The following is an 11,446-nucleotide window of genomic DNA, read 5'->3' on the forward strand; positions in this document are numbered from 1 at the left end:
TGTGTCTGTCTGTCCGTTTGACGTGTCTGTCAAGAAAACCTATAGGGTAAGTACTTCCCTTTGACCTACAATCATGAAAAAATACGGTATGAAAGTATTTTTTGTGTTAAGTTCGATTAATTTTAAATTGATTCCGAAGCGGTAGCATATTCGTAACAATTCAATCAATGGGAAATTTAGAAGTGGTACGATTAAAATGGCAGTGCGATATAACCAACTCTCCCCTATATTATGTGAAAAGTGTTTGATGTATTCACTAAAATACTGTAATTTTTGGCACTGGTTTATTGACTTTACTTACAAATAATAATTAGACACGTAGGTACGTCGTACAATGTGTGCGCCCAATGCCTTGCACGCGCGACGTGAAGACAGGTGTCGGCTGACACCCCGAGCCTCTCGCACGCCCTGGTTTAGTGCAGTTGCACTAAACAAGGAGTTCGATACATCAAGTTTATAATCATGAATATTTACCTATATCATCTCAAGGATTATTATGATTAAACATTCATCAAGATTATATAAGTAATGCAATTTTCTTTGTTGGCGCTTGCTTCTAAGAAAAAAACTTATGTTAGGGTTGCCTTAGTTTTGATCCGAATAAGAAATCCTTCATCAGAAAATAACGAGAGGGTATTGTATGTGAAAGCAACGGGCTACCCGATGGCTTTATGAGGTTGTTTTTCAATAATCATTCACGAAATCCTTTGTCGGACGCCTGACTTTGTTTCAGAGCCATACTGATGTTCGCAACATGGACTTCATTCACATTGAAAATAGATATAATATTATTATACAACGTGTGGTATTGTTAAACAGAACTGGTTATATGCGAGTCAGACTCACACACGAACGATTCCGTACGTATGTTATTTAGTAAACTAATTTATGCATATAAAGACATTTTTTATGTATCCAAAAATCCACGGTTTTTAGATTTTTCCCTTTACTTGTGTTATAACACAAGTAAAGGGAAAATCTATCAAATAATCTAAAAAAATCTAATGGAATCAAAACGTAATTGCTTAGGATCATGAATTTGGTAGGTAGCCATTTGTCTTATAAGACAAATGCAAAGCAATTACGTTTTGATTCCATTGGTCTTGATAAACACGACAGACAGACTACGAAATGGTCTTGTAAGTGTTCTTTTTTTTGTATGGAGATAAGGAACCCTAAAAATTAACATAGAAGTCACAGTCCTTAGTAATGAAGTAGGTATTCGACGCAGAGAGAGTAACTTTGATCCCGACATTGAATCTCAAAAACATCATGCAAATATTAAAAACATGCATACAAAGACTGTTAAAATCATTCCTTTCTATTTTGGCTTTGAATCGTAGTCAGATAAAAACAGGTAAAGTTCTTAGATGAATCGGCAGCAGCAAATTGTCTTGAATAATTCATCAATGCTTGTTGCGCTGACAAATGAAATCTAATGAATACGATATGAGATGGGAGCAAAACACCGAGATTCGAGACTTTCTACACAGTTTTTGTTGTTCCCTGTCGACGTAGACTGACTCGATCGTTCTATAGGAAAGGACCAGCTCTTTAGGTCGGAACACATCACATCACCAAAGTTTAGCATGTAAGTGTGAGGGCGTTTATGCACTCATTCGTATTAGTTTTCTTAAAAATACGATTCGAAATGGTCGTCATACAAAACGTACATTGCATGCAACACTTTTGTGCACTCATTTGATTCGTATTCGTATGAAGCATATGAAGAATTCGTATGAAGCATCCGTATATATACGTACCAAATCAGTGCACATGCGTACGTACATTTTGTATGATGGCCACTACGAATCGTATTTTTATGAAACGTTGTCAAACAAGTCAAATACGAATGCAGAAGTGCACAAACGTCCTTACTGTCGTCGTCATCGTATTCCATGTTTTATGTACCTTTACATTGTCACCACACGTATAATAAAATATATGAAGTAACTTTGTCTAAAGAAAGAAAAGTAACTTCATCGTACGATGCCTCTGCGATTACATTTTTTGGCGAGGGGATTTCAAACTTTGGGAGATTTTTGTATGCCACAAAAGCGTGTTGGTCCTTCCAGGCGGGTTATGTCATCGTATTAGTACTTAAAGCCTAGCGACAATGAGTTTGATATCAAATGTGTACTTTCTAGGAGGATGGAATAATAAAAGCAGGGCGTAGAATTTTGTAGTGAGATTTTTTAATAAATAAATTATAAACGTTTCAAAAAACCAGACTACTTACCTTTATAATCAAATTTTTTTTTTCATTAGTGAGAAACAAAGTGGTAAGCAAAGCAGCAACATTCACATCAACAATCCAGCGAAACAAGTACCATAAAGGTATGATTCCGAACCACGCTGAACGCAGCAGAGCTGCCGCAACAGTGCTGTCACCAGCTGCCACAGTCCTGTCGCGGCACTACTGGTCCCCATACAATCTCTATAAGCTTATATGACATTACATTCCGAGCTAGGCAACAATGTCGCGGCAGAAATGTAGCGGAACATGGCTGCCTAGCTCGGAATGTAATGTCATATAAGCTTATAGATATTGTATGGGGACCAGTAGTGCCGCGACAGGACTGTGACAGCTGTTGAAAGTACTGTTGCGGCAGCACTGCTGCGTGCAGCGTTGTTCGGAATCATACCTTAACGCTTTCTCACACCTTTTTCATCGACAAAGCCCAAAAATCGCAAGAGAGCTGATGTCAAACTCTCGGGATAGATACAAACGGTCCAAGATCACAGTGTCGCCAGAATTGTGTGTGATTTTATTATGGAGCCGAAATGTACCCTTAGGCCTGAATTCCTCTGTCGCTGACGTCGGTCGCGTACCGTCAGTCGCGTAGCGCGCTGGCCATCAGCGCCAATGAAAACATCCGTAGTGCGATACCGACCGCTCCACGGTACAGGCGTCTCCAAGTGGATTTGGGATAATTATGAACCCGTTTATAAATTGTTTAGTTGCTGCAACATACTTACGCAAGCGGAGACGGCGTCAATGTAGAAAAAGATATCACATTCACCCAATTGTTGCTGATAGGGTGACGAATGGTGAATTTTCTACATTATTTGAAAAGCTACGTCAGGACGAGGAAAAGTTCTTTAATTATTTTAGAATGAGAGTAAAAACTTTTGATGAACTGTTATCAAAGTTAGAAAATCACCTGAAACACTGCTCCATATATCGAGAAATTATACCTCCAGTGGAACGACTTGCTGTTACATTGAGGTGAGTTACATTATATCAATCTATCATTGGAATATAATAATAAGAAAGAAAACAACACATTTTTATATAACCTTTTTATTATTTTTTGTAAAAAATAATAAGTAGTTATTTATTTTGTTGAAGGACACATTTTACTTGTCTTCGTTGGCTTTCCTAGTAATGCCATGGATGGTTTGGTATCCTTGAGAAATAATTTGGGATCCGGAGTTTGATGTATAAGAAGTAGTGGGACGTACTTCGTACATCACACATTCTTGTGAAACGGTATTTGATATATCAGGGAAAGTTTCATATTCCTGTACGTTGATCGGATCTTGACTGTGTAAAATCGATTCAGACTGTGGAGAAAAATACGAATCTGAAGAATTCGGTCTACTGGTTATTTCATATGGATTGTGTATATTACTAATTTCCATTGCTTTTTTGAGCATTTCTGTACGGAAAATCAATTTTTGATGCGTTGTAAACTTTTCTGTTATTGGCAGGAGAGACATGAAAAAATTCATGTCATCATTTTTAAAAAGTTTGGCATTATCTTTGAACATCATTAGCATCTCTTTATCGAATTCATCAGTGTCGGTCTGTTTTCTTTTTCGCTGATTTTTATTAGAATGTTTATTACGAAAATCAGAGTCTGTAGAATTTTCTTGAGCAACACTTTTCTGTAATTCTGTATTTACTTCAAGTCCTGTGCTCCTTGGTATGTCCTGACTGGACGTACTTGGCACGTCTTGATAAGATATGCTTTGGGTATCCTGATTACTTGCGCTCGGTGTAGCCTGATTACTTCCGATGGAGTCCTCAACTTCAGCTTGGTGTTTTTTATCAAGAAATTTCATATCTTCAAAATATATATACACCTTTTTTTTACTTCCACCTGATCCTGAGGGAGTATTTTTTAAGACATTTTTGCAACGCATATATGCATCTCTTGCAGTCTTCCATCGTTGCTGCACAATTTTTTCTGAAACAATAAAAAATAAGAAAAAAGAGTAAAATTAATACATATTACATTTTACAGATTCCTTGCGACCGGCAATACCTACATAGATCTACATTACCACTATCGGCTTGGAGAATCAACTATTGGCAAAATCGTTACAGAAGTGTGTACAAAAATTTGGGATGTTCTGCACGACGAAACTTTAAGACTACCTTCGTCACATGAAGATTGGCTGAGAATCGCTGAGGGTTTCGAATCACGAGCAAATTTTCCAAATTGTGTTGGAGCGATAGATGGCAAGCACGTCCGTATTATTTGCCCTGCATTCAGTGGAAGTTTATTCAGTAATTATAAAAAATATTATTCAATCGTTCTGTTGGCTATGTGTGACGCTAATTACTGTTTTAAGTATATTAATGTGGGTGCTTGTGGAACAGATTCTGACTCAATAATATTTAGGGACAGTAACTTGTATGCAAAATTACAAAGCGGCGAAATAAACCTACCAGAACCGAGACAAGTAGATAACAGCCGGACACCGTTTCCTTACATGATTGTAGGGGATGCAGCGTTTGGAATATCACGTCATATTTTAAGACCATACGCTCGTAGTAATATGACTCACAAGAAAAAAATATTCAACTACCGCCTTAGTAGGGCAAGACGCTACATAGAATCTACTTTTGGTATTATGTCTAATAAATTTGAAGTATTTCACAGGCCTATGAGGACTTCATTGATTAACAGCATCAAAATAGTCAAAGCATGTTGTGTATTACATAACTTTATAAGAGTACGTGATGAATATGATGTTATTGATACTATGTCAATTGTTGGTTTAGAAAATGTTTCTCTAAGCAGCTATAACATTATGAATCGGACAGGCGATACTTTAAGAGACTTATTCGCTAACTACTTTATTTCACCGGAAGGTTCTCTGCCATGGCAAAACCAGTATATTTACTAAGAAATTGCATCTACACATCTCACGCTAATTGCGTGGGATGTGTTTGGGATTTGGGATTGCAACGACAGATTTTATTGTAATTCGTGTGGTATCTTGTTTTAAATTGTAGTTTCTACATAAAACTTTTGTGTATGGACATTATTAAACGTGTAGGTACAATTAGTGTTTGTGTGTATTTTTCATGAACCTTTGAACCCTGATATAGCATAAGCCAGTTATAGTGGAGCAACTTCGTGCGCGACTGTCCCGTAAAATGTAAGACGTTGGGGGACGCGGGGTAGAATAAGACAAAAAATTATGTTTCCCTTCCCGCTACTCCACCCGCATTCCACATGTATATCTGATAAAATTATTATAAACACATTATCTTTTACTTACCGATCTCCTTTTTTTTATCATCGCCCTCATTATTGTAATCCGGAAACAGTGCTTCAAAAACTTGTAACCAAAATTTTGCTCTGGCATCGCGATCTTTGTACAGTTCATTAGATAAATCCCACAATGCAGGACGTAGGCGCACCTCGGCAATCACACGTTCGGTATCAATATTCATGGCGACTGTACGCGCGCGCGTACCATTTAGCCGACGGTCGGGAACAGAGTGAGGACGCTCATAGCGTGCTATAGCGCGTCAGTCGACCGACGTACGCGGCGCTGACGAGCGAGACCGACGCGCGCCATACGCGGCGCGTAGCAACTCGCGCGCCGCTGATGTCAGCGTCACAGTGTGGTGCTATATAATATAACACAACGTATATTCGTACGCGCGACCGACGTACGCGACCGACGTCAGCGACAGAGGAATTCAGGCCTTAAATACACAGACCGATAGAGGTCTCATATAATGTGGTGATGGAGGTGAATGCTGAATATTACCTATGTCTTGGTCAGAACGTAAGTACAACGAAGAAGAAAGATCTTAAACAAATCCGTACTAATATTTTAAATGCGAAATAGTGTCTGTCTGTCTGTCTGCTAGCTTTTCACGGCTCATCCGTTCAACCGATTTTGACAAAATTTAGTACAGATATAGCTTGCATCCCGGGGAAGGACATATGCTACTTTTTATCCCGGAAACACAAAAAGTTCTCACGGGATTTAAAAAAATCTAAATCCATTCAGATGAAGTCGCGGACATCATCTAGTTAAAAATAAAGAAGCGGTTGCTCGACTATACGAAATACTTGTTAGTATAAGGTACTATTTATTTGTGTCCTGACTTCTATATGGTATAAGAAAGAATATTAACATAAAACCTGTTTAGTAAACAGCATTGAGAAGCTCGTGATCTTTATCAAGATCGGAGTGAAGATACCCGAGACGTTGGTCTGGCCAGACATAAGAAGCTGTCGACCTTAGGTGAAATTAATCTGAGCTGTCGACATACCCTTCTGCAATGCGATTCACACAGCTTCCGATAGGAAAAAATGCCGCAACATCATTAAAGTAATATCTCGAGGTAGTCATGACCCTCAAAGCCCAAGAAGAAGAATTTTATAACTTTTAGGAGCTTTTTGTTCTTTGAGCCTGTCTTCCGAGACACAGTTTTTACTAGTGCGGAACACAGGTGCACAGTAATGTTTTTGTAATTATAGCTGATCTATGTTTATGTATGATATGTCTTGGTTTGTTTAAACTGTTTTTTTTTTGTACCAGTTAAAAATGTATCTTATCTTATCTTTTTAAAACCTTCGCAGTCGCACCGCGTTGCGCTTTGTTTGCTCTACAAGCCTTTAATAGACACTCACTCAGCAATTTCGATATATAATTGTTAAGTCGTGTTCCGGAAAGTTTATTGGGAATACTGAATTTGAGTAATTTAAGGGGTACAAAGCGTTTGCAATCCTTTGATATTGCTTCGACATTAGTCAAGCCTTGCATCCATCGAAAGCTATGAATTTGCATAATGAATATTCCGGTGATAAAAATAATTTCATAATTTTAATAATTTCAAAGTTGCGATACAGATAATATGTGTTATTTAGTCGCAATTTCGATAAAAAAATATAAAGATAACTCTTTGTGTGTTTGGATACAAAATAGCACAATATTATGTGGTTCTCCAGAAAGCAAACCTCTGGTTTTCTCTATATCAAATCACATGACTAACATCATGACCAATTTTAAATAAAATAGGAATGTTAATATTTAACTCTCGGATATTTTTGAAGCTAAATTCAGGTTTAACAATATACCCCAATGCTTACCGGCAAAAAAACCGGCGTTACGTTTTATTTTTTTTCACTGGTAAGAATAACGTAGTAGAAAAAGGACAACCATACAAACCATCAATCATCCAAACTGGAATTTTGTCAGATTTTTTAAAACTAAAAGTTTCAAAAGCTTGTCAGAAAGATAGTAAAAAGCAGAGCACGGGTCTCTCTGTATGAGAAGGGTTTGGTTATATTCCACCACGCAGGCCAATAGCGGATTAGCAGACTTCACACACCCTTGAGAACATTATAGTAGAGAAATCTCAGGGGTACAGGTTTCTACACGATGTTGTTCTTCACCGTTAAAGCGAGTGATATATAATTTCTTAAAACGCACATACTACGAAAAGTTAGAGTTATAAAAGCTTTATATTGTTACTGGTGTAGTAGCTTTAGTTCACATATTTATTATTGCCTGAGCATATATACACACTACTTACGTATACCGTATATTCATGCGTACTTTCATATGAAATGAAGAGTTTTCTATTGTAATTTTTGTAAGAGGCTGGGGAATTTCGCTCAAAATAATATGTATTACTTTTCTTTACAAATTACGATGTTTGCTTCTTTTGGTGATGTTTTGCGGCCTTACGCATTAATTTTAGATTAAACTAGCTTATATACTTATTACTTCGTTCGTCCGCGTGGAATACATAAATTTCACACCCCCATTTAACCCACTTAGGCGTAGAGTCCTTTCTTAGTGGATACCTACTCTTTACAAAGAACATACCTTTTGTATGAAAATTGCCACGACCATATTATTTTTTACTCTCAGCAAAATCCATCTTATGATTGGGAAAATCAAGAATCATTTTTTACTTCTTAAACTCGATGCCCGCGACTTCGTCCGCGTGGATTTAGATTTTCGAAACTCGCGTGGCAACTCTTTGAGGCTGATTGTTAACGACTATGAAGCCGTATTACCGAAAAATAGAAGAATACCGATTCAGATAATTATAAAAAACCGGCCAAGTGTGAGTCAGGCTCGCGCAATGAGGGATACTCTTTGATCTTCTGGGATAAAAATTAAACCGTCACTCTCCAGGTCTTCAGCTATATCCATGTAAAAACTCAGGTCAATTAGTTGCTCCGTTGCGGCGTGATTGAAGGACATACCAACAAACCAATACACCAACAACCTAACAAATTAACAAACTAACACTTTAGCATTTATAATATGGGTAGTACCTAAGGTATTCTTCACGATTACCATGATAATCAGAGAATGCAGTCAAGCAAAAACATTAAAAAAGCCACTTTTTTAGCCATGGAGATTTATTTTATTAGAAAATGTTTTTCGAAAAGTTTACACAACTGTTTCAATTTTATCAATCCATTGAGGCTTACACCCTGCTTAGACATTGTCATGTATCAAAATTGTTCGCTTCTGCACAGCCTCCAGGCTTCAGCAACAATGCATATCAAAGCAAAGGGGGATTGACGAAACAAAGTTGCTTGCGCTAATCCCAATATGGAGACGTCGTTTTTCGTGTCGACACGATTTGAGCCCGTACCCGCATTAGAACTTGCCTGGGGCATTTAGGCATATCTCCTACTAGCGATCCGCCCCGGCTTCGCACGGGTAGCTTATTACAATTTTAGCTATCTCTGTTCCAATTACCTACAATATGTCATACAGTCAATGTTGATGTTTGAGAAGTTGAGACAGTAAAGAGCTAATAATCATGATTAATTGACGGCTCACTACAGAGCACGGGTCTCCTCTAAAAATGAGAAGGGGTTTGGCTATAGTCTACCATGGCCAAGAGCAAAAGTGTTAAAACAAGAGATATTCAATTACTTAAAACGCACATAACTCCGAAAAGTTAGAAATGCGTGCCCGGGATCGAACTCCTGACCTCCCGACGTTTTAACCACTAGGCTATCACCGCTGTTAATAGAAAGAGATAATCATTATCAACCGATAGACGTCCACGGCTGGACATAGGTCTCTTGTAGGGACTTCCACATGCCACGGTCTTGCGCCGGCCGAATCCAGCGGCTCCCTGCGACTCGTCTGATGTCGTCCATTCACCTAGTGGTCTTTCAACGCTGCGCCTTCCGGTACAAGGTCGCCGTTCCAGCACCTTGAGACCCCAACGTCTATCGGTCACGAACTATGTGCCCTGCCCATTGCCACTTCAGCTTCGCAACCCGTTGAGCTATGAAAGAGATAATATTGTGATACAAATTGTCCACATATGACACATAGTTACATATAGTACAAGAGCTAGTGTGCGCAAATGCCTGCGTTGAAGTATTCCATTATATTGCAACCTCGCCTAGGGCGCGGGTGCGGCCGTTACTAATAACCAAGAATTTATTCGATAGACGGATGCCAGTGTTTGTTTTGGCCTGTAACGGTATTAGAGCCTTTTTGGCAATGCTTTGTGTAAAGCGGCTTCCACGCTGTTACTACATTCCAATTTTGAAGGAAACGCAGACAGAAATTTTGTTAGGGTACCTACCTACCTTACCGATTTTTAGAATTTTCTTTTTTTAACGTTGATGCTGATGCCTGCGACTTTGTTGGCGTAGTTTTTGTAGAAAAAGATAGTCTGACGATCTCCCTGGCGCAGTGAGAAGCGCTGTGGTCTTATTAGGCCGAAGTTCGATTCCCGGCAGGGCTTTCGAATTTTATAATTTCAAAATTTTTGGTCTGGTCTGGTGGTAAGCTTCGGCCGTGGCTAGTTACCACCTTACCGACAAAGCCGTGCTGTCAAGCGATTTAGCGTTCTGTGCAGGAACAAAATCATGACTTACCACCATGACTCATGATGCAATCTAAGATGGAAGCGGGCTAACCTGGAAGGGATACGGCAGTTTTTGATAAACCCATGTCCCTTTAGTTTCTACACGGCATAGTACCGGAATGCTAAATTGCTTGGTGGCACGGCTTTGCCAGTAGGGTGGTAACTAGCCACGGACTTAGCATCCCACCAGACCAGACCAGAAATTTAGAAAGTCTGCCAGGAATCGAACCCGGGACCTCCAACTAATAAGACCACAACGCTTACCACTGCGCTAGGGAAGTCGTCATTATTTTCATATTTAGGTAGGTACTTACCTACGCTTTTTACTAATTATTTAACAGGAAAAGGTGACTGACTGACTGACTGACTGATCTATCAACGCACACCTCAAACTACTGGACGGATTAAGCTGAAATTTGGCATGCTGCATGCAGATAGCTATTATGATGTAGGCATCCGCTAAGAAAGGATTTTTGGAAATTCAACCCCTAAGGGGGTGAAATAGGGGTTTGAAATTTGTATGGTCCACGCGGACGAAGTCGCGAGCATAAGCTATTTATGCTCTATATATATATATTAAATATATATATTTATTTAGTTTTATAATAATTGAGGAACGTTTTGAGCTTATCCAAGCATTTAATCTAACTTATGGGCAACAGCACATGGGCTACGAATACAAAGGACAAATTATTACAGTTACTAATAAGATACAAACAAGTTGCCGGCCGGATACAACTACAACAAGGGATCTAGCAGGGCAATTGTGAAACTGCAATAGATATCGCTGAAAGTTGATATTGTAGGTTCATGATCATCATTACAGAGCACGGCTCTCCTTTCAGTGAAAAGCAGACCTGGTGGCAAGCGATGATGCAGCATAAGATAGAGCGCGCTTGCCTAGAAGATGCCTATTCACTCTTGGCTTGAACACACAGGTTTTGTTACATATTTATGCTAAAATTTGAATCACACCTGTTTATGAAGCCGATCCCAATTGTCGAATCACAATTTCACATTAAGAACTTATATCGCAAATATTGTAGTCATGTTTGCGAACCAGTTAATGTAACTTTGTAATAAGGGCTGGTTAGACTACCCGAACAACTGTGTTATACTACAAGCTACATGTTTGTTACGGGCTTTGTTCCACGGACGTTGCATAATTTTGTTACGCGTTCTGTAGAAATCTCCTTTGATACATTTTAACCAGGGGTTTGTAAAGCTTGCCCGCATCAATTAGCAAATTAGGTTTGACAAAAATAAACTAGCACCTACATAATCAACTAACAATTTTAAAATGTAACGAAGTACAGTACGCGGCAGAAGGTAATG

At 38.7% G+C, this 11,446-nt stretch overlaps 1 protein-coding gene and 1 long non-coding RNA gene across 2 annotated transcripts; one reads left to right on the forward strand and one right to left on the reverse strand.

Moving 5' to 3' along the window:
* The first annotated feature begins 3,091 nt into the window (after positions 1-3,091).
* LOC117986279 (uncharacterized) lies at positions 3,092-5,302 on the forward strand. Its single transcript, XR_011237307.1, has 2 exons — positions 3,092-3,229; positions 4,251-5,302. It is a non-coding gene; the product is annotated as an uncharacterized lncRNA (long non-coding RNA).
* LOC138402991 (uncharacterized) lies at positions 3,228-5,759 on the reverse strand. Its single transcript, XM_069501776.1, has 2 exons — positions 5,518-5,759; positions 3,228-4,193 (listed from the first exon to the last, which is right to left on the reverse strand). Exons 1-2 carry the CDS (start codon positions 5,690-5,692, stop codon positions 3,361-3,363), a joined length of 1,008 nt encoding a protein of 335 aa, XP_069357877.1. The 5' UTR covers positions 5,693-5,759; the 3' UTR covers positions 3,228-3,360.
* Between the last annotated feature and the right edge of the window lie 5,687 nt (positions 5,760-11,446).

The sequence above is a fragment of the Maniola hyperantus genome, chromosome 11, assembly GCF_902806685.2.
Source record: "Maniola hyperantus chromosome 11, iAphHyp1.2, whole genome shotgun sequence".
Lineage (NCBI taxonomy): Eukaryota > Metazoa > Arthropoda > Insecta > Lepidoptera > Nymphalidae > Maniola > Maniola hyperantus.